The following is a 25,161-nucleotide window of genomic DNA, read 5'->3' as shown; positions in this document are numbered from 1 at the left end:
CTGCAGCAACAACAACTGTATCTTTGCCAGGTCAGTTCTCTATAGTACGCACTCTATGCTACATGTATTGTGTATATGCTGCGAGAATAAGAGTATTCATAGTAAATGATAGGAGTGCAGAAGTACAATAAAAGAACTTTCAATTAGCCAATTTTGGTACTGATCGTTTTAAATCTGTGTACATATAGAAACTCAAAAACACTGTATTTATTGCAGAAAGAAGTTGAAAAAGTTATGTTACAATTGAGACTCCCCTAACTCTTCAGGATGTTTCTTATCAACCAATCCCTTCTTTTAGTTAAGTTGTGTGATAAATTCCTTTTTTCTTCAATTCAATTCATTAGTTACTCAATTTACCAACCTAATGCTTAGTATTGTTTTGTGGTGTCACATTTCAGAAGCTTCTATTCTCTTCCTGCCAGAACTGCTTGTTGTTCATGTTTTACATCCATACATGTCTACACTCCAGACATACATGTTCAGAAAAGACTTCCTAACCCTTAAATTTATACAGAATTTTAAAAAAATCCTCTTTTTCAGAAATGCTTATACACCTTGTTTACTGTGTTATTTATATGTTGTTCCCAGTGTAGTTTCCTCGTATTCAGTGTCATCCCCAGGTATTGGCATTGCTGCTCTGCTGAGATGCTGTCAGATCTCATCCTGTATTGGTGTCTTACGATACTCCTGCTATTTGAGACAATGACCAGTTGAAACTTCTGTATGTTTATCTACATCCCATTTTCCTGGACCCAGTTTCTGACATCAACATATTTCTGCAAAACCTCCTTGTAAACTACTTCCTTGTAAATTACTATTTCATCAGTAACAATCTGTAGGGGCATAAAATTATTATAGCATTTAAATTGTATGAAGAGCTGAGCTTGCACATGTACACTTTGCTATACGAATGCATGGAGTTCAATTTATAGCTGATAAGTGGCTCTTAATGTGCTGTACTTAAAATGAAGCACAGGCCACTTATTTCACATGATACCAAGTCTTAGTAAAGAACCAACATGGCAAAGAGAGCAATTTGTGCTGATGATGAAGACGGCTTACAAAAGCATGCTGATAAGCATTTTCAACATTTAATGAAGTAAGTGATTTGTCTTTCAGTGACTCAGATTCTGAAGCACATCAAGCAGCAGCTCAAAGTGACTTTATTTCTGAAAGTAGTGATGAAAGTGATGATATGATGGGTGTGTACTGACAAGCGCAAAATGCATTTATATTATGACACAGACTTAGCAAAGTGAAGGGCACTAGAAAAAAATTGATAACAGCACTGTTATCTTTCCCTTTAACATTTACAGTGGAGTTTATGTTGGATAAGTATAGATCACAGCCAGCCTCTGAACTATGTATGTATATGTCAGGTCACTGTTCAAACTGATTTGTGATGAGACCAAAGCTTAAGCAAGAAAACAGTTGAACAATAAAGGCAGGAAAAACTAAAAGTTGATGATAAGTGGCTTGAAACTGAACTTTGGTCTGGAAGCTCACTGACTAGAGCAGAATTGTCTTCAGTGATAAGTTCTGATTCAAATTGAGGCCCAACGACCAGTGAAGATGTGTCTGGACGTGCACCAGATAGCGACAGGATAGCAACCTGATTGTGACCTGTTGTACGGCCCTAAAACAATGAGATATTATCTGGGGCACTATTTAACTCCATAGCAGGGCCCCTTTGGCAGCACAGCAGTATGTAGATGATATTCTATGCCCCGTTTTGTTGCCCTTCATGGCAAGCCCTCAATGGCTTCATTTCAGCAAGATGATGCCTGGCCTCACACTGTGAGAGTTTCTATTACTTTTCTTCATGCTTGCCAAACCCTACCTTGACCAACAAGATCACCAGATCTATCCCCAATTGAAAATGTTTAGAGTGTTATCAGCAGGGCGCTCCAACCAGCTCTGGATTTTTATGTCCAAATGCACCAACTGGACAGATTTGGCATGATATACCTTAGGAGGACATCCAACAATTCTATCAGTCAGTGCCAAGTCTGCATAACAGCCAGAAGTGGACCAGCACATTACTGACTCGCTCAATTTGTGAAGCTCTTTCTCTTAAATAAATCATCCAATTTTTCTAAACTGTAATCATTTGTTTGCCTGTACATGTACATCACATCCAGATAATTCCTTTGTACTGTGTTACCCCCCCCCTTTTTTTTGCCTTACAATATATGCTCCATGTAGTAAATCCTAGGATGGAGTTCATGATGATAAATATGCTGACATAAAATTTAGTCTATTCCACAATAAATTTATATCGCTATTTGAAAATCTCTATCTGCATAGGCTAATCAGTACGGATGTTAAACAGCAATGTAAAAAACTATGGATCACTAAAGGGATTAAAGTATCTTGTGAAAGGAAAAGGGAAACATATCTAGGGGCAAGAACAAGCAAAGATCTAGCAGTAATTTCACACTACAAAAATAACTCAAAATAACCAAGAAAAGTTATTAAAAATCAGGGAACATGCACATGATAGCAAAAATCAGTAATTCTGAGAGCAGACTTAGGGCTATATAGAATGAAGTGAGACAGGAGAACCACCAGAACAAGACAACATCAGTACTGAATTGAATGGAAGGGCTGTGAATGATGAATCATAGGTAGTAAATATATTAAGAGTCATTTACTAAATATAGTAGAAATTATAGTTACAAACAGTTCAAGAGAAAAATCACAGCAGCATGTTAAAAAAACAACTCTAACAAAATTCAATCATACAAATGTATCACCAACTTCTTCTTCTAGAATTCAGAAAATTATATATTCTCTCATAAATAAAAGCTTACCTGGTTTTGAAACTACTTTCAATAGGGCACTAAAGATTTTCCTCCATACAACAAGCCATGTCTTATCTCAAATATGTAATGCATCACAAGCTCAAGGCACTTTTCCTTTGATATTGAAATATGTCATTGTTAAACCCGCCTTTAAGAAAGGTGAGACAAGAGATGTCAATAGCTATCAACTTGTTTCACTACTGACATCATTTTCCAAAATTTTTGAGAAGATGATGTATTTTACAATAGGACCCATCTGAGCAAGAATAATATCCCCAATAAATCACTGTCCAGATTTCAGAAAAGCTGTTGTATTGAAAATGTCATTTACACCTTCACTCAATAAAATGTGCAAGTATTAAATAACAAAATAACACCAGTTAGTATTTTCCGTGACCTATCAACAGCACTTGACTGTGTGAACCACAATACTCTCCAAGATACACGAAGATTTTATGGAGCTGACAGTATAGTCAGCCAATGGATAATGACATATCTAACCAAAAGAAAGCAGAAAGTTGTACTTATTAATTCAGCCAATGTAATCAGGGGAAATTCTTCCGACTGGGGAGAAATCACGTAAGGGGTTCCACAAGACTCAATCTTAGGTCTGCTATTGTTCCTCACATATGTAAAAGATCTTCTATCTAATATACAACAAGCAGCATTAGCTATTTTTGTAGATGACACTAGTATTGTAATAAATGCAAGCATACAAATAACAACATAGAAATGATAAACGATGTTACTACCTCATATCTGTAGATTAAAAGAAAAAAATAAAGAAATAAAATAAAATAAAACACCTAAAAATGGTCACCATGTATCTATATTTGCAAATTAATTTGTGATGTGAATGTAAACTGACTCATTCCAAATTTCTGCAAATTTATTCTGCTAATGAGACATGGATCATTAAACTAACTAATTAACATGAAGAGTTGATGTAAAATTCTACAGAATGTGTTAATCTGGTTCTGGGTACAGTCTCTTACAAATTGATAGTACTGAATGATCCACTTCAGTTGTAGGGGAATTTTATCAGCATGACTAGTTTTGGAGACTATTTCTCCATCACTGGGGCTACACCATCATATGATATGTCAATTGATGAGTATGGGACAGACTGGATAGTTAACTGCAATATATTTAACTCATGCATATAAGACATTAGGATATGCCTGAACTACCCGAGAAGCACCTATCTTGCCAGACGGTGAAAAATTTTCAGTATTTATACTGTAATAGTCCATGGATACTAGAACACACAGTATGGGCCACATTTTCAATTGAACAAAATTCTGCCTGTTATAAGCATTTATCCATTTTCATTTCATCTCATTATTTTTAAGAAATGTGTGAAACTTAAGAATTAAGTTACTTATATGCCTGCTGTGGTTAGTACAACTGGCAATCAGGCAGCAAACCATTATTTCTGACTTAAAAACTTACTCTAAAAAATTCTACAATGTACTGATAAGTACAGTGTAGCTCTGTACTCAATTGCCAGTTACTAATAAAAATTCACACTGCTGTAAACAACCTTGTTTTCATCCATTAACACAATTACTACACGGTATGTTATGGCAATTGTGTGCTTCTGAGCACTGGTTGGGTTCACTCTGACATCAGCATCACAGTTTGTTACTGCACATACACCTCATGATCCCTACCGTGTATTTTTGTACCTGTGCAACGGCCCAAATTTAGCACTTCATGGTACATGTCTCTCTACCATTGCTAACTCCAACCCTCACTTTCCGTAGGAAGCTCACCTGAAGCAGTTTGGTGGCAGATTGTTGCCGGAGTTGGAAGCCGTGGCCAGGAGTTCGGGTCGTTGCCCCGCTGGCCCCTGAGAGAGACGGCTGAGGAACTGCTCGTCCGTCCGCAGGCCCTCTTCGTCTAACAGGGATAGTAGCCCGTGGCTGTTCTGCGGAGGTAACAGCCGTCAGTAAAAGAATGAAGAAATGTGGCAGTAATAAAATACAAAGTTGAGTGATAGCTCAAATCTACAAATGAAAAGCACAATATTTTGGATGTTCTAAAATATTAACTTATTTCCTTAATCAGCATTTGACCTGAAAGTATATCACCAATCTATGAGGTGTGTCTATAAAATAAGAGACTATTGCAGTGAAACATTTTATTTAAAAAAAAAAAAAAAAAATTATATTTGTTTACTTTCACCCTTATTACTAGGTCTATTCAAAAAATTCTGGAACATCTGTAATTTCACGCCAATGGTGTGTTGGAGCGAAATGCAGTTGGCATCCCTGCACATGCCTGTGTTCAATGCGTAACTGCAAGAAGTTTCATTGTTGTATGTTAGTTACTGTATGATGTATGTTAGTTATTGTATTAAGTAGTTTCTGAGTTTTCAGATGGTACAGTCAGAGGAGCAACGTGTCTCTATTAAATTTTGCATGAAACTCAAGAAAACCTTTACAGAGACACGCCAAATGATGCAGGAAGCTTATGGTGATGAGTGTTTAGGCCATACTCGGTGTTATGAATGTTTAACACAGTTTAAAAATGGCCAGATGGATGTAAAGATGACTCTTGCTCAGGAAGCCCTTCGATGTCTACTAACGACACTCATGTCAGGGATGTCAATGAAATTGTGGACGCCAATCAAAGGCTGACTGACTGAGAGATAGAAGAAGAATGTAATATTTCAGTTGGATCAAGCCATGAAATCCTTACACAGCATCTTCGAATGCACCATGCTGCCACCAATTTTGTCTCACGACTCATGTGTCAAGACCAAAAAGACCTCCACTTTGCAATCTGTGATGAGTTTTTGGATCACGCAAATGAGAACGGGGTGACCCTTAAGAGAATCATAGCTCATGATGAGCCGCGAGTCTATGGCTATGATGTTGAAACCAAGGTTCAATCTTCACAATGGGTTGAGAAAGGTTCTCCAAGACCAAAAAAAGCTCATCAGATCAGGTCAAATGTCAAATCCATGCTGATAGTTTTCCTTGACTCTGAATGATTAATGCCACATGGTAAAACTGTTAATTGGTGGTACTGTCAGAACGTGTTGCGATTCCTGCGAAAAGAAAATGGCCTGATATGTGGTGAGACAATTCATGGCTCTTGCATCACGATAAAGCACCTGCACACTCGTCCCTGTTTGTGCATCACTACTGCACCAAAAAACAACATCACTGTGCTGCCTCATCCTCTGTAGTCTCCAAACCCAGCTCCTGCGGACTTTTAATTTCCAAAGTTGCAAACCCCGTTGAAAGGATGAAGATTTGCAATGACAGATTAGATAACAGGAAATTCGCAGACAGTGCTTCACAAGAGGTGTAGCGAGACTGCTTCAGGAAGTGGAAGTGCTGGGAGCGGCGTATCAATTCTGGAGAAGAGTATTTCGAAGGAGACAATGCACAATAAGTAAAAGGTGGACAAAATTCCAGAATTTCTTGAACAGACGTCGTTATACTCCACCCCTCTATCCTTACATTCCATGTGATTTTTCTGTTGATGGAAACATTCGTGAAGTCTTCCTCTATGATCTCTTTGAGGATGTGTGCCGCTTTTTCTTTCACTGCCCCAATGGACTGAAATCTGGTTCTTTCAAGTAGATTTGGTCTTAGGAAATAGGTAAAAGTCACATGGTGCTTGGTGAGGTGAATAAGATGGGGTTTCTAACACTGGAACACTGCACTTTGTTAGAAACTTCTCAACAGACAATGTGGTATGTGCTAGTGCGTTGTCTTGATGCAGAACCCATGACTTGTTCTTCCACAATTTGGGTCATTTTATTCTAATTTTCTCATGGAGTTGAGCAAGAACTTCGAGGTAGCAATCTTGGTTAATACTTTGATCTTCAAGTACACAAGCAAGATACACAATTCCATGAATATAAAAAAGACACTCAACATCACTTTGAATCTCGATTTTCTCATTCGAGCTTTTTCCGTTATCAGTAAGTTGGGCCTTTCCAATGCATAAATTTGTGCTTAGTCTCTGGATTATATGTGAAAAACCAAGATTTGTCATATTATCACTCTTTCCTAGAAATTAGGATCTTTTTCAGTGGTATTCAAAGTGTCAGTACAAACATATTGATGAGCTTCTTTGTTTTCGACCGTGAGAATTTTCGACAACAGAATTACTCTCAATGTAAGGAATGGATGTAGAGATAATAAAAACAATGGAATATATGGAATATTAAGGCAAGCACAAAACACTATACAAACAGAGGAAAAAATGGAGGAACAGAATAGAATAGACAAAGTGGAAAGAATTGGATGAAAGCCTTCACTGGACATAATTACCCTATGAGCCAAGTGAAAAAGGAGATTTCCTGGACCATCACATAGAATACCGGTATTGCTGATGTCTCCAGAAAACTGTTTCAGAATACACCTCTCATCACTCAGTACTATTCTGGTCTTTAATGCATTAATCAACTATGTTGACAAGGCTGGTTATTGATGTTGTGGTATTCAGTGCAAAGACTAGTTTGAAGCAGCTCTCCATGCTACTTTATCCTGTGTGAGCTTCTTCATCACTGAGTAACTACTGCAACCTACATATTTATGAATCTGTGAACTATATTCACCTCTTGGTCTCCCTCTACAATTTTTTCCCTCCCACACTTCCCTCCAATACTAAATTTGTGATCCCTTGATGTCTCAGAACGTGTCCTATCAAGCGATCCCTTCTTCTAGTAAGGTTGAGCCACAAATTTCTTTTCTCATCAATTCTGTTCAGTACCTCCTCATTAGTTATGTGATCTACCTATCTAATCCAGCATTCTTCTGTAGCATCATATTCTATTCTCCTCTTTTCTGAACTGTTTATGCTCCATGTTTCATTTCCATACATAGCTACACTCCATATAAATACCTTCAGAAAAGACTTACTAACACTTAAATCTATATCTGTTGTCAACAAATTTCTCTTCTTCAGAAACACATTGCTTGTCACTATCAGTTTACATAGAAATTCTTCCAATCCATTTATCTTCTCTACTTTGGTCATCAGTTATTTTGCTGCCCAAAGAGCTAAACTTACCTACTACTTTGTCTTATTTCCTAATCTAATTCCCTCAGCATCACCTGATTTAATTCAACAACATTCCATTATCCTTGTCCTGGTTTGGTTGATGTTCATCTTATAGCTCCCTTTCAAGACTCTGTCCAATCTGTTTAACTGCTCTTCCAAGTTTTTATTTTTTCTCCCTGAACTTTAATTCCTACTCCAAATTTTTCTTTTGTTTCCTTTATACTGATTGAATAACACCGAGGATAGGCTACAACCCTGTTTCACTCCCTTCTCAGCCACTGCTTACCTTTCATGCCCCTCAACTCTTATAACTGCCACCTGATTTCTGTACAAGCTGTAAGTAGTCTTTTGTTCCCTGTATTTTAACCCCTACTACCTTCACAATTTCAAAGAGTCTAATCTAGTCCACACTGTCAAAAGCTTTCACCAAGTCTACATATGCTGCAAATTTAGGTTTACCTTTCCTTAAACTATCCTCCAAAGTAAGTCATAGGTTCACTATGGCTTCGCGTGTTCCTACATTTCTCTGACATCTGAACTGATTTTCCCTGAGGTTAGCTTCTACCAGTTTTTTCCATTCTTCTTCAAAGAAGTTGTGTTAGTGTTTTGCAACCATGACTCATTAAACTGATAATTCAGTAATTTTCACATCTCTCAGCAACTGATGTCTATGGAATTGCAATTATTACATTCTTCTTGAAGTCTGAGGGTATTTTGCCCGCCTCATTTATCATGCACACTACACAGGATAATTTTATCATACCTGATTCTCCAAAAGCTATCATTAGTTCTAATGGAATGTCGTCTACTCCCGGACCTAGTTTCAACTTAGGTCTTTTAACGCTCTGTCGAATTCTTCTGCAGTATCATATCCCCCATCTCATCCTCATCTGCATCCTCTTCCCATTCTATAATATTGCTTTCAAGTTCACCTCCCTTGTATAGATCCTCCATATACTCTTCCCACCTTCCAGCTTTTCCTTTTTTGGTTAGGACTGGTTTTACATTTGAGCTCTTGACGCTCATATAGCTGTTTCTCTTTATTGCAAAGGCCACTTTAATTTTCCTGTAGGTGGTATGTATCTTTCCCCTAATGAAATCTGCTTCTAAACCCTTATATTTGTCCTCTAGCCATTCCTGTTTAGCCATTTTGCACTTCCTTTCAGTCTCATTTTTTAGATGTTTGTATTTCCTTTCACCTGCTTCATTTGCTGTTGACAAGGCTATGACTTTCCTAAAATCATGCCCTCAAATGAGGTCCACCTCCCCCCCACCTCCATTGTTGGACTGCACAAGGATCGGGCTGTGTTTAACAAACCATCATGGCTTTCATCTCACGTTATTTAGGAGAACCATGGAAAGCATAAGGCATGATAGCTGGATTTAAGCAAGTAAGTGTCCATTGTTAGTACTCCTGTGTCAGCACACACTGTAACAAGTGTGATGTCTACAAGCCCAGCACCACATTAATTTATCTACAGATTTGTTGAGATAACTGAAGGACCCAGGTCCAATTCCTGATACTATCAGAGATTTGTCCTTAGTGTGAGGGCTGGAATGGTGTACACTCAACTTTATGCCAGCTGAAAACTTACTTGAATGAGAAGTAGTAGGTCTAATGTCTGCTAAGCCAACAACACTTGGGAAAGCACTGTGTTGATGTCATGCCCCTCCATACAACATCCAGCTGACACCACATGGCAGAAGATGACGGGGTGATTAGTAAGCATTGCATGATCCTCAGGCATGATTGGAGAGTTTAGTTTCTTTTTACGGTTCCATCCCTGAGTTGATAAATATGGAACCCTAATAGATTACTCCGTTGTCTTTCTGTCTGTCCGACTATTAAAAACCCTTTTTCTCAGGAACAGATAGATGTCTAAAGTTGAAATTTATGTCATTCAATAAGGTCTACAATCCCTTGGTGGTGCAAAAAATTGAGATTTCTACGACAATACATTCAAAAGATGGCTTTTTATGTCATATATTTTTATACAAACTCACTCAACAAAACCTATAGAGTATTTCCCATTCACCTAGAATTATGAAATTTCACAAGAAGGAAGCCACTGTACAAGTAAAGGGGAAAAAAACAGAAAATTATTAATTTGTAATTACATCATATGAAAAAAATATTGTCATTTGTTAGCAGACTATATTTCTGTCATTCTGTCTGTTAGGATCCTTTCTCTCAGAAACGTGTATATATATCAAGTTGAAATTTATGTTACATATTGAGGTCTATGGTCCTTTGGTGGTGAAAAAAAGTTAAGCTTCTAAGTCAATGCAGTCAAAAGATATGCCTATTTATGTCACATATTTTGACACTCGCAAACTTGCTCATTAAAGCCTATAGGGTACTTCCAATTGACGTAGAATCACAATATGTGGCAAGAGGCAAATTTCCACAGTACAAATAAATGAAAAAAAAAATCAGAAAATCTTCAGTTTGTAATTATATCACATGGAAAAAAAATTTCTTTTGTCATTTGTTATCCGACTTCAAACTTGGAATTAAAACATTCTCTAAAGTATCAGAATCCTAGTGACCAATTGTGAGTATCAATGTCAATAACAGGCAAAAATTATTGAGATTCTCAGTTTCCAGAATGGATGAAATGTCTATATACATAATTAGGTTGTAGTGAAACCTCAGTAGGTGAGTCCTACTTGCACCTGGTTAATTTTTGAAAGGTGTCATTTATTCTGTGTTTGCATCTTTGTCTCCAGGTCCAATATCTTTTTCAGTGTTGTTGATCATATAAGCTACAAAGTGCTTAGCAAAATAAATTAATACTGTAAAACCAAGTTTATTTGTGCTTTTCATTTGTAACAATGAGGTTATAACAAGAAGTGATAAAAGAATCAGTTTTGTTAGTAACTCACACATTTATAACAGAAGAGCTACTACGTCTGTCAAGTCACCAATGCTTCATTAGTAAAACTCATAGACAATAAATTATTTTCACAGCATGGGATGTTTTGACTGTCTTCTTCTATTACATCTCATTTTGTGATGTAATAATCCAGATTATATTAGTAAACATTAAAAATTAACAACGTGTGTTAGTGTAGTACATTAATTTCTATGGGAATGTGTATGGAAGGGAAAAGCTTTGTTGAGTTAACTACAGTAACTACATAATTGTTTCAGCTCAAGATAAACAAATTACAAATATTAGCTATATACATTATTAGTTTTGATGTTTCTAAACCAATTACATGCATCCGGTGTAATTTATAGAACCAATCCTTTTATTGCAAATTATTTTATATCATTTTATACAATATTTATAAATTATATGGAGATACGTGCCTCTATTCAAACAAAACAGCCACCGGTTCACAGGTTATGCACAATCAGATTCACTACTCACCAGTTTTGTCTGTCAGACACAAGCATCAACAGACAATCATTACCCTTGTGGCAACATGTTATGGGTTAAAAGAGCTGCTTGTGTTTAACAAACTGAGTGATGCTTTTAACTATCTAACATGTTGGCATCAGCACTCCTCCTACCCTCTACTGCTGAACCCATGAGTCTCTTGGGTAGCCTTGCTTCTCCCATGCGTATAACATGACCCCACCATCTAAGCCTGTTCGCCCTGACTGCTACATCTATAGAGTTCATTCCCAGTTTTTCTTTGATTTCCTCATTGTGGACACCTTCCTGCCATTGTTCCCATCTACTAGTACCTGCAATCATCCTAGCTACTTTCATATCCGTAACCTCAACCTTGTTGATAAGGTAACCTGAATCCACCCAGATTTCGCTCCCATACAACAAATTTGGTCGAAAGATTGAACAGTGCACAGATAACTTAGTCTTGGTACTGACTCACTTCTTGCAGAAGAGAGTAGATCGTAGCTGAGCGCTCACTGCATTAGCTTTGCTACACCTCACTTCCAGTTCTTTCACTATGTTGCCATCCTGTGAGAATATGCATCCTAAGTACTTGAAACCGTCCACCTGTTCTAACTTTGTTCCTCCTGTTTGGCACTCAACCCGTTTATATTTCTTTCCCACTGCCATTACTTTCGTTTTGGAGATGCTAATCTTCATACCACAGTCCTTACATTTCTGATCTAGCTCTGAAATATTACTTTGCGAACTTTCAATCGAATCTGCCATCACAACTAAGTCGTCCGCATATGCAAGACTGCTTATTTTGTGTTCACATATCTTAATCTCACCCAGCCAGTCTATTGTTTTCAACTTATGATCCATAAATAATATGAACAACAGTGGAGACAGGTTGCAGCCTTGTCTTACCCCTGAAACTACTCTGAACCATGAACTCAATTTACCGTCAACTCTAACTGCTGCCTGACTATCCATGTAAAGACCCTTAATTGCTTGCAAAAGTTTGCCTCCTATTCCATAATCTTGTAGAACAGACAATAACTTCCTCCTAGGAACCCGGTCATATGCCTTTTCTAGATCTATAAAGCATAGATACAATTCCCTGTTCCACTCATAACACTTCCCCATTATTTGCCGTAAGCTAAAGATCTGGTCCTGACAACCTCTAAGAGGCCTAAACCCACACTGATTTTCATTCAACTGGTCCTCAACTAAATCTCACACTTTCCTTTCAACAATACCTGAGAAGATTTTACCCACAACGCTGATTAAAGAGATACCTCTGTAGTTGTTACAATCTTTTCTGTTTTCATGTTTAAAGATTGGTGTGGTTACTGCTTTTGGCCAGTCTGATGGAACCTGTCCCGACTCCCAGGCCATTTCAATTATCCTGTGTAGCCATTTAAGACCTGACATTCCACTGTATTTGATGAGTTCTGACTTAATTTCATCCACCCCAGCTGCTTTATTGCACTGCAATCTATTGACCATTTTCTCCACTTCCTCAAATGTGATCCTATTTCCATCATCATTCCTATCCCATTCTATCTCGAAATCTGAAACATTACTGATTGCATTTTCACCTACATTGAGCAACTCTTCAAAATATTCCCTCCATCTTCCCAAGGCATCCACAGGATTCACCAGCAGTTTTCCTGACCTGTCCAAAATACTTGTCATTTCCTTCTTACCTCCCTTTCGAAGACTGCTAATTACACTCCAGAATGGTTTTACAGCAGCTTGACCCAAAGTCTCCAATCTGTTTCCAAAGTCTTCCCAAGATTTCTTCTTGGATGCTGCAATTATCTGTTTGGCTTTGTTTCTTTCTTCAACATAACTTTCTCTGTCTACCTGAGTTCTAGTATGTAGCCATTTCTGATACGCCTTCTTTTTCCTTTTACAGGCTGCCTTGACTTTGTCATTCCACCAAGCTGTTTGCTTCATCCTACCTTTACACACTACTGTTCCAAGACATTCTTCAGCCACTTCTAGTACTATGTCCCTGTACCTTGTCCATTCCTTTTCCAATGACTGTAATTGACTACATTCAACTAACTGGTACCTTTCTGAGATCGCTGTTAAGTACTTGTGCCTGATTTCCTTATCCTGAAGTTTCTCCACTCTTATCCTCCTACATATGGACCTGACCTCCTGCAATTTCGGCCTCACAATCCCAATTTCACTGCAGATTAAATAATGATCAGTGTCATCAAAGAATCCCCTGAATACACGTGTGTCCCTCACAGCCTTCCTGAATTCCTGATCTGTTATTATATAGTTAATGACAGATCTGGTTCCCCTGCCTTCCCAAATATACCGGTGAATGTTCTTATGTTTAAAAAAGGAGTTTGTGATTACTAAGCCCATACTGCCACAGAAATCCAAGAGTTGTTTCCCGTTCCTGTCGGCCTCCATATCCTCTCCAAATTTACCCATAACCTTTTCATACCCTTCTGTTCGATTTCCAATCCTGGCGTTAAAATCACCCATGAGCAGAACACTGTCCTTGTCCTTTACTCTAACAACTACATCACTGAGTGCCTCATAAAAACTATCCATCTTATCTTGATCTGTCCCTTCACAATGCGAATATACTGACACAATCCTAATTTTCTTGCTAGACACTGTCAAATCTATCCACATCAGTCGTTCGTTTACATACCTTATTGCAACTATGCTGGGTTCCATTTCTTTCCTGATGTAAAGCCCTACACCCCATTGTGCTATTCCTGCTTTGACTCCTGACAGGTAGACCTTGTATTCTCCCACTTCCTCTTCTTTCTCACCCCTTACCCGAAAGTCACTAACAGCTAAAACGTCCACCCCCATCTTACTTGCAGCCTCTGCCAGCTCTACCTTCTTCCCAGAGTAGCCCCCATTGATATTAACAGCTCCCCATCTCATTACCATTTGTTTGCCAAGTTGTATCTTAGGAGTCCCTGGTTTGTCAGTTAGAGGTGGGACTCCATCACCTCCAAAGGTCCGAGGCATTTTGCTCTGATTGTTGCCAGCATCATATTTAAAATACCAGGGAAGCAGGTTGCTAGCCTTACTTGCCCCGAGCCCCAATCGGTTTTACCCCTAAAAGCTGAGGGACTAACCGGTGGATTTGGTAGTCTTTGCCGTATGAGCACAAAGGTGACGACGACTCAGAATATGTCCGAGATGCCCTGCCTTATTCCAAAGTAACTGGTACCCGACTATCGGAACCACTTACTTGGCCACTCATACGTTGCCCGTGGTTCATGAACTAGGACATGACTACAGGAACACACACCATGAACCACTTGTATCAACAATGTAGGAAAAAAAAGATTGCTACTTACTGTAAAGAAAACCTGTCAAGTTGCAGACAGGCACAAATAAAAGACATTTACATAGAGCTTTTGGTCACAGTCTTCATCAGTAAAAGAGAGACACACCATTCACACACCTCACACACACATGAATGCCAACTCTAGCATCTTGGGCCAGAATGCAACTATCATGTGGGCTGTAAGCAACAATCTGCAAGGGGCAGGAAAGGGCAAGGATTAGTAGTGTATGGGCAGTGAGAGGGATGAATGCTGTCTTGTGGAGTGTGCAGGGACTAGACTGTCAACAGGTACAGTGTCAGGATACGAATATAGTAACTGTACCGAAAGAACAGATACCACTGATGACCGTGCAGCTTCTCTAGAAAGAAATGATAATTAATCGAAACCCTCAGCTGCCAAAAGATGTTGTTAATATACCTCAATGGGCACAGCTGAAAATGTGTGCCCCGACCAGGGCTCAAACCCAGGATCTCCTGCTTACATGGCAGATGCTCTATCCATCTGAGCCACCAAGGGCACAGAGGATAGCTTGACTGCATAGACTTATCCCTTGCACACTTCCCGTGAGACCCACATTCCCAACTGTCCACAATCTACACTCGTAATGTTCCTAAAGGATATTTGCCCATTAACTCATTACTCATGCCAACTAAGGTGACGATTCCCGTAAGAGTTTGAGCAAAGTGTGCACATTCACACAGAAAAAGGTCAATGGCCAGGTAGCCTTTAACTATATGAATATAGTAACTGTTCTGAAAGAACAGATACCAATGATGACCATACAGCTTCTCTAGAAAGAAATGATAATTAATCGAAACCCTCAGCTTCCAACAGGTATTGTTGATATAGCTCAATGGGGACAGCTGAAAGTGTGTGCCCCGACCGGGACTTGAACCCAGGATCTCCTGCTTACATGGCAGATGCTCTATCCATCTGAGCCACCGAGGGCACAGAGGATAGCTTGACTGCAAAGACTTATCCCTTGCATGCTTCCCGTGAGACCCACATTCCCAACTGTCCACAATCTACATTCATAATATTCCTAAAGGAACTGTCAGGAAGTTTCATTTCAGCACACACTCCACTGCAGAGTGAAAATCTCATTCTGATTACCACTGTAGGTTGTGGACAGTTGGGAATGTGGGCCTCACGGGAAGCGTGCCAGGGATAAGTCTTTGCAGTCACACTATCCTCTGTGCCCTCGGTGGCTCGGATGGATAGAGTATCTGTCATGTAAGCAGGAGATCCCAGGTTCGAGTCCCGGCTGGGGCACACATTTTCAGCTGTCCACATTGAGGTATATCAACACCTGTTGGCAGCTCAGGGTTTCGATTAATTATCATTACAGTGTCAGGAGGTTGTGGAGCAGGGAGCTGGGGAAAAAAAGAACAGAAAAGGAAAGGAGTGTTGAAAGATAGGTGGATGCATTGGAAGAGGACTGCAAATAAACAAGTTGAAATATGTGAATAGGAAGGAGATGATAGGACAGAAGGGGGTGGAAGCAGTTGGGCGAAGCATGTGGGGACAGTATGTTACCATAAGCTGAGGTCGGGATAATTACTGGAGCGGAGAATGTGTTGCAAGGGTAACACCCATATACGCAGTTCAGAAAAGCTAGTGGTGAAGGGAAGGATCCAGATGGCTTGGGTACTGAAGGAGCCATTGAAATCAAGTGTGTTATATTTAGCTCACAGTGGTCTTCTTTGCTCTTAGCCACAGCTTGGTGGTGGTTGTTCATTCTGGTGGACACCTGGATGGTGGTCATACCAATATAAAAAGCTATGCAATGATAGCAGCAGAGTTGGCAAATGACATGGCTGCTTTCACAGGTGGCCCGGTCCCTGATGGGGCAGGATAAACCAGTGACAGGACTGGAATAGCAAGTGCTGGGTGGGGGGATTGAGCAGGGGTTGTGATTGGAGTGGCATAGGGATAGAGTAGGACATTGTGGAGGTTGGGTGGGTGACAGAATACCACTTTAGGAGTGGTGGGAAGTATCTCAGGTAGGATGTCCATCATATCATGACATGATTATATGTAATCATAGTCCTGGAAGACTGGAAGAATCTTGCAGGTACTAGAAGGTATCAGATAGATTATATAATGTTAAGACTGAGATTTAGGAACCAGGTTTTAAATTGTAAGACATTTCCAGGGGCAGATGTGGACTCTGACCACAATCTGTTGGTTATGAACTGTAGATTAAAACAGAAGAAACTGCAAAAAGGTGGGAATTTAAGGAGATGGGACCTGGATAAACTGACTAAACCAGAGGTTGTACAGAGTTTCAGGGAGAGCATAAGGGAACAATGGACAGGAATGGGGGAAAGAAATACAGCAGAAGAAGAATAGGTAGCTCTGAGCGATGAAGTAGTGAAGGCAGCTGAGGATCAAGTTGGTAAAAAGATAAGGGCTAGAAGAAATCCTTGGGTACCAGAAGAAATATTGAATTTAATTGATGAAAGGAGAAAAAATAAAAAGGCAGAAAATGAAGCAGGCAAAAAGGAATACAAACGTCTGAAAAATGAGATCGACAGGAAGAGCAAAATGGCTAAGCAGGGATGGCTAGAGGACAAATGTAAGGATGTAGAACCTTATCTCACTAGGAGTAAGATAGATACTGCCTACAGGAAAATTAAAGAGACCTTTGGAGAAAAAAAGAGTCACTTGTATGAATATCAAGAGCTCAGATGGAAACCCAGTTCTAAGCAAAGAAGGGAAAGCAGAAAGGTGGAAGGAGTATATAGAGGGTCTATACAAGGGCGATGTACTTGAGGACAACATTATTGAAATGGAAAAGGATGTAGATGAAGATGAAATGGGAGATACGATACTGCATGAAGAGTTTGACAGAGGACTGAGAGACCTGAGTCGAAACAAGGCCCCGGGAGTAGGCAACATTCCATTAGAACTACTGACGGCCTTGGGAGAGCCAGTCCTGACAAAACTCTACAATCTGGTGAGCAAGATGTATGAGACACGCGAAATACCCTCAGACATCAAGAAGAATATAATAATTCCAATCCCAAAGAAGGCAGGTGTTGACAAATGTGAAAATTAACTGAACTATCAGTTTAATAAGCCACAGCTGCAAAATACTAACATGAATTCTTTACAAATGAATGGAAAAACTGGTAGAAGCTGACCTCGGGGAAGATCAGTTTGGATTCTGTAGAAATGTTGGAACATGTGAGGCAATACTGACCCTACGACTTATCTTAGAAAATAGATTAAGGAAAGGCAAACCTACGTTTCTAGCATTTGTAGACTTAGAGAAAGCTTTTGACAATGTTGACTGGAATACTCTCTTTCAAATTCTAAAGGTGGCAGGGGTAAACACAGGTAGCAAAAGACTATTTACAACTTGTACAAAAACCAGATGGTCGTTATAAGAGTCAAGGGGCACAAAAGGGAAGCAGCGGTTGGGAAGGGAGTGAGACAGGGTTGTAGCCTCCCCCGATGTTATTCAATCTGTATATTGAGCAAGCAGTAAAGGAAACAAAAGAAAAATTTGGAGTAGGTATTAAAATCCATGGAGAAGAAATAAAAACTTTGAGGTTCGCCGATGACATTGTAATTCTGTCAGAGACAGCAAAAGACTTGGAAGAGCAGTTGAACGGAATGGACTGTGTCTTGAAAGGAGTATATAAAATGAACATCAACAAAAGCAAAACAAGGATATTGGAATGTAGTCGAATTAAGTTGGGTGATGCTGAGGGAATTAGATTAGGAAATGAGAAATGTAAAGTAGTAAAGGAGTTTTGCTATTTGAGGAGCAAAATAACTGATGATGGTCGAAGTAGTGAGGATATAAAATGTAGACTCGCAATGGCTTGAAAAGCGTTTTTGAAGCAGAGAAATTTGTTAACATCGAGTATATATGTAAGTGTCAGGAAGTCATTTCTGAAATTATTTGTATGGAGTGTAGCCATGTATGGAAGTGAAACATGGACGGTAAATAGTTTGGACAAGAAGAGAATAGAAGCTTTCGAAATGTGGTGCTACAGAAGAATGCTGAAGATTAGATGGGTAGATCACATAACTAATGAGGAGGTATTGAATAGAATTAGGGAGAAGAGGAGTTTGTGGCACAACTTGACAAGAAGAAGGAACCGGTTCTGAGGCATCAAGGGATCACCAATTTAGTATTGGAGGGCAGCGTGGAGGGTAAAAATCATATAGGGAGACCAAGAGATGAATACACTAAGCAGATTCAGAAGGATGTAGGTTGCAGTAAGTACTCGCAGATGAAGAAGCTTGCACAGGACAGAGTAGCATGGAGAAGAAACAAACCAGTCTCAGGACTGAAGATGATGACAACAACAACAAAAGTCCTGGTGAAGGATGTGGTTCAGTTGTTCCAATATGGGGTGGTACTGGATGATGAAGGGGACTCTCCTTTGTGGCTGGTTCTTGGTAGTGATGGGAGGATTGGGGGTGTGAAAGGAAATGGTACAGGAGATCTGTTTGTGGACTAGGCCTGGGGGTAGTGCCTGTCTGTGAAAGCCTTGATGAGACTTTCAGCATACTGAACAAGGGAGTTTTTGTAATTGCAGATGCGCTGTCTCCGGGTGGCCCGAGGATATGGGAGGAATTTTTTGGTGTGAAAGGGATGACAACTGTCAAAATGTAGGTATTGTTGGTGGTCGGTGGGTTTAATGTGGACAGAGGTGAGGATGGAGCCATCAGAGAGGAGGAGGTCAACATCTAGAAAGGTGGCACGCTGGGTGAGGAGGACCACATGTAGTGGATGGGAGAGAAGGTGTTGAAGGAAGGAAGATAGGGAGTCCTGGCCCTGAGAGCGGATCATGACGACATCAAAAATAAACCTGAACCTAGATGGTCCATAAAAAGATTGGTATGGGAGGATGCCATGTGGGTGCCATAGCTGTGCCTCAGATTTGTTTATATCTCTCCCCTTCAAAGGATAAGTAGCTGTTGGTTAGGCTAAAGTTAGTAAGGTGTATGAGGTAGTGTGTTTGGAGTCTGAAGGATGTTGGGAAAGGTAGTGGTCAATAGCGGTAAGACCATGGGCATGAGGGATGTTGGTGTACAGGGACGAGTACAAATCCAGGAGGTAAAGGGATGGAGACTGTGGAGAGTTGGTGAAGGAAGAGTTTGGTGTCTTTGACGTGGAAGACTAGATTACAGGCAACTGGTCGGAAGTGTTGGTCAATGAGGGCTGAAATTATTTCAGTGGGGGCACAATAATTAGCCACAATGGGGCACCAAGGATTGCTGAGTTTGTGGATTTTGGGGAGCATGTAGAAGATGGGTGTGCGGGGTGTGACAGGGGTGAGGAGGGAAATGGATTTAGGGGAGAGACACTGGGAAGGGCCTAAGGCTTTAAGTAGGGATTGGAGGTTGTGATGGACTTCTGGGATGGGATCACTCTGACAGAGTTTATAGGTAGAGGAGTCAGGTAATTGCTGGAAGGCCAATATTGTTCATCTTCCTACCTGGAGTTTCCCTTGTTTGATTATATTCTTATATCACACCCATCTAATTCGATGAAGTTCAAAATAGTGCACTAATCCTATTTGGAATTACTGAATCCAGAAGTTACATCCCTCTCTTGCACTATCTCTGTTGTGTGTGATGTATACTAAGTGGGAGAAAAGATGTGGTAGAGAATGATTGACACAATCTACAGGTCGTTTCAAGAATGAGTCTTCTCTCTTGCAATGGAGTGCCTGCTACAACAAAGCTCTCTAACACTTTACTTGTAATTAGTCTGTAGGTGTCCCTAAGCCCTGGTTCATCATGTTATTCCATGCAAGTTATGTAGGAAAAACTCTGTGCAGTTTTGAAACTAGGAGGTTGTCTACAGACCATGATGGCCTCACTTAAAACGCAAAATTTGTAAGTAAAAGGTACTTTCAAGCAGATTTTAGCTGTCATGCAATACTACAAATAAAATGGAGCTGTTAACATTGTGTGTACTTCCAGGTCCAGTGAGACAAAAATTTGAGCAAATAATTTTACAGAATATTATTACAGGATATATGTGAAACTTATGCAGCAAAATTTCAGAGATTGTTCAGAGATATTTTCTGAATATTGAGGTATCAGGGCCCTTGGCCTCCCCTAGCTTGTTACAGAGTACTACTGTAAACACCATTTATTTAGTTTGTTTCCCAGCTACATTTGTTTATCTGAAAATATCCTTACAACACCAAAAAATGCATGTAACATGCAACCACCGAACCATACAACACAAAATAGATTGCAATGCAATGAGCTATGTACTGATGAAAAAGTACTGCCATATGGTTGTCATCACTATGCAAACAGCTACATTTCGTGTCATTGTGTCGCTTGTCCAATGCACTGAGTGAACCCATACACAAGGTGCATATCAACCTGCTATTTACTACTAAATCTATCTGTACTGCAGTGTATCACAGTTAATGTGCAACTAATTCTGTCAAAAAACAAACCCAAGAGAAAACTGAGCAACCTTGAGAATGAAGAGTAAGATCAGCATTCTTTTTGTCAACAAAAAGTATTGTGAGTGAATAATACAAGTTTGTTTCCAAGCAAGACACACAGTGCATTTCACATTTACACTGTTTTACAGATATTTTAAGTGCCTTATACTGGGTTGGTGCACAAGTTCATAGAGGTTATCCATAAGTTTAATAAATACAACAGATACACATAACAGAGATTTTAGTCATCAATACAATATTCTCCTTCACTATTTACAACAGCCCGCCAATGCCGGAGTAACTTTTCGAGTATGCAAATCAAGAAACCACAAGACTTTGAGGCAAAGAACTCATCAAGCAATGTTCAGACTGCATTTTCATCCAGAAAAGAGGTTCCTTGAAGGTTGTTCAATAGAGAGTGGAAAAGGCAAAAATCTGAGGATGCAAGATCAAATGAATAAGGTGGGTATAGATAAGCAGTTGTTAGCATCCCACTTAGTAAATGAATCGACTTCATTTACTTCCGGTACGATGGATGTGGAAGAATTATGGACAAATTTTAAGCACATTGTAAATCACGTATTGGAGAAGTATGTGCCAAAAAAGTGGGTTACCGACAGAAAAGACCCACCGTGGTTTAACAGCGCAATTCAGAGAATGCTCAGTGAGCAAAGACAGTTGCACTCGCGGTACAAGAAAGATCAGGAGAACGAGGACAGGCAAAAGTTAGTAGAGATTCGTGCTGCTGTAAAAAGAGTGATGCGTGAAGCATACAACCACTACCACCGTCATACCTTAGCAAAAGATCTTGCTGAAAACCCAAGGAAATTCTGGTCTTACGTAAAATCGGTAAGCGGGTCAAAGGCTTCCATCCAGCCACTCACTGATCAGTCTGGCCTGGCAACAAAACATAGCAAAACGAAAGCTGAAATTTTAAATTTAGCATTTGAGAAATCTTTCCTGCAGGAGGATCGTACAAACATATCTCCGTTTGAGTCTTGTTCAGATTCCTGTATGGAGGACATAGTGATAGACATCCCTGGGATTGGGAAGCAGCTGAATGGGTTGAAAATAAATAATCGCCAGGTCCTAATGGGATTCCAATTTGGTTTTGCAGAGAGTACTCTACTGCATTGGCTCCTTACTTAGCTTGCATTTATCGTGAATCTCTTGCCCAACGTAAAGTCCCGAGTGACTGGAAAAAAGCACAGGTGATGCCTGTATATAAGAAGGGTAGAAGGACGGATCCTCAAAATTACAGACCAATATCCTTAACATCGGTTTGTTGCAGGATTCTCGAACATATTCTCAGTTCGAATATAATGAATTTCCTTGGGACAGAGAAGTTGCTGTCCATGCATCAGCACAGCTTTAGAAAGCATCGCTCCTGCAAAACGCAACTCACCCTTTTTTCACAAGATATCTTGCAAACCATGGATGAAGGGTATCAGATGGATGCCATATTCCTTGACTTCCGGAAACCGTTTGAGTCGGTGCCCCACTACAGACTCCTAACTAAGGTACAAGCATATGGGATTGGTTCCCAAATATGTGAGTGGCTCAAAGACTTCTTAAGTAATAGAACCCAGAACGTTGTCCTCGATGGTGAGTGTTCATCGGAGGTGAGGGTATCATCTGGAGTGCCCCAGGGAAGTGTGGTAGGTCCGCTGTTGTTTTCTTTCTACATAAATGATCTTTTGGATAGGGTGGATGGCAATGTGCAGCTGTTTGCTGATGGTGCTGTGGTGTACGGGAAGGCGGCGTCGTTGAGTGACTGTAGGAGGATACAAGATGACTTGGACAGGATTTGTGATTGGTGTAAAGAATGGCAGCCAACTCTAAATATAGATACCGTATTTACTCGAATCTAAGCCGCACTCGAATCTAAGCCGCACCTGAAAAATGAGACTCGAAATCAAGGAAAAAAATTTTTCCCGAATCTAAGCCGCACCTGAAATTTGAGATTCGAAATTCAAGGGTAGAGAAAAGTTTTAGGCCACACCTCCAAATCGAAACAAAGTTGGTCCATTGTAATATGAGATACAATTTAGGTCGAATGAATGACGATACAGCTACAGTAGTTTGGTTCGAGTCGTAAGCTTAGCAGTTACGCTTTACCAGGTAGCCATTGCTATGCGTCAGGTGCTCCGTCCATATTTATACGGGTACCCTTCCTTTTTCACGTGCTTCGTCTGGGTTGAATTGATTGCTTATTTTTCTTTGATCTGATAAGTGCCGTTACTTTGTTATAGGTGTTTCGTCACTCTAAGCTGAAAATGCATTATTATACTGTGTCACGCATTGTTTGTCGCATTCTGATAGTGAGTGTTTACGACCTGTCGCCGCTCGCTGCATGGCTTGCTTTTGTACGCGCTACCACCGCTTCCAATTGAAAATAAATAAATAAAATCGTCTCATTAGCGAAACAATGGCAAGAGACTGCAATTTGTTGTTACTTACACTGCTGCTTTCTTTGATAATGATCAACAAGAACCAAATAATAGACTGCGTGTGATAGAAGATGTTGTGAAGGAGAGTTTAGCGAAAATTTTTCTCTGTTTGAATATCTTTCCAGATGCCTCTTTAGTACATTACCTTCTGCACAGAAATTAGAGTCATCTTAGATTTAAAAATCTAGTCAGTTGTCGTGCTTCATTTCTGACTATCTCTAATCGGCGTTAGAATAATACTAATATAAACATGGCATGATATGTATATTCTTCCGCGATTGCTGTTGTCTCACTCTAGTTTCGAAGTTATTAGGCAGACAGGATTTAAATGAAGTAGCAGCAAACACAAAAGAATACATGGCAAAATGTTTATATTCGTATTATTCTTATGATGAAGAGAATACTGCATATGATTCACAATTCATAAAAGTTCCTATTAGCAACCATCTCTTGTCACAGATAGGAAAAAATTCAGAACGTAGAGTTGGCCATATTGACAAACATCCCAAACAGTCTTGCCAGTCGGATTTTCGTAGTACATTGAAAGGCTGCTACATTCGAAGATGAACAATACGGAATTTGTATTTACTTCGTTGGATAATGTATGAAAATGCAGTGGTCGAAACTCGGGGCGGAGAAAAAAAGCTCGTCTTCCACCTTTTTCTTTTTTTTAAATTTATTTACTGACGCAGAGGTTTTGGCACCAGTATTTATCTTTGTGCCTGCAAAGCATGCTTGTGTAGCGCTACATATATTAGACGGCAAATGTTACTTGTGGCGGCACCTACCAACATTTTACAGAACTTCCGCTTACTTTGCACTCGATTCTAAGCCGCAGGCGGTTTTTTGGATTACAAAAACCGGAAAAAAAGCGCGGCTTAGATTCGAGTAAATACGGTAAATGTAAATTAATGCAGATGAATAGGAAAAAGAATCCCATAATGTTTGAATACTCCATTAGTAGTGTAGCACTTGACACAATCACGTCGATTAAATATTTGGGCGTAACATTGCCGAGCAATATGAAGTGGGACAAGCATGTAATGGCAGTTGTGGCGAAGGCGGATAGTCGTCTTTGGTTCATTGGTAGAATTTTGGGAAGATGTGGTTCATCTGTAAAGGAGACCGATTATAAAACACTAATACGACCTATTCTTGAGTACTGCTTGAGCGTTTGGATCCCTATCAGGTCGTATTGAGGGAGGACATAGAAGCAATTCAGACGCGGGCTGCTAGATTTGTTACTGGTAGGTTTGATCATCATGCGAGTGTTACGGAAATGCTTCAGGAACTTGAGTGGGAGTCTCTGGAGGAAAGAAGGCGTCCTTTTCATGAATCGCTACTGAGGAAATTTAGAGAACCAGCATTTGAGGCTGACTGCAGTACAATTTTACTGCCGCCAACTTATATTTCATGGAAAGACCACAAAGATAAGATAAGAGAGATTAGGGCTCGTACAGAGGCATATAGGCAGTCAGTTTTCCCTCGTTCTGTTTGGGAGTGGAACAGGGAGAGAAGATGCTAATTGTGGTACGAGGTACCCTCCACCACGCACCATATGGTGGATTGCGATGTGTGTAGATGTAGAAAGACTTCCCAATGCAACCCTGGCATAGCATTTTTTGTCTATCTAGCAGAATGCGGGCAGCGTGTGTTATCATGGAGTAGCATCACTTCACACAGCCTTTCTGGTCATTATTCTTGGACTGTGCCTGCAAGACATCTCAGCAGTAGCGATTACACCTCCTGGAAGCAATTCGTAGTACACC

At 39.9% G+C, this 25,161-nt stretch overlaps 1 protein-coding gene and 1 non-coding gene across 2 annotated transcripts in view; both read right to left on the bottom strand.

The window, feature by feature from the left end:
- Positions 1–25,161, bottom strand: part of LOC124718973 (unconventional myosin-Ia) — a 784,983-nt gene that overhangs the window by 155,872 nt on the left and 603,950 nt on the right. Inside the window, 1 exon segment of the mRNA XM_047244645.1 lies at positions 4,580–4,734. Coding sequence (XP_047100601.1) covers positions 4,580–4,734 — 155 coding nt within the window.
- Trnat-ugu lies at positions 15,386–15,460 on the bottom strand. The gene has a single exon. It is a non-coding gene; the product is annotated as a tRNA-Thr (tRNA).

Source organism: Schistocerca piceifrons, chromosome 10 (genome assembly GCF_021461385.2).
Source record: "Schistocerca piceifrons isolate TAMUIC-IGC-003096 chromosome 10, iqSchPice1.1, whole genome shotgun sequence".
Lineage (NCBI taxonomy): Eukaryota > Metazoa > Arthropoda > Insecta > Orthoptera > Acrididae > Schistocerca > Schistocerca piceifrons.
The sequence above is the reverse complement of the archived record's forward strand: the minus strand, read 5'-3'. Positions and strand labels throughout refer to the sequence as shown.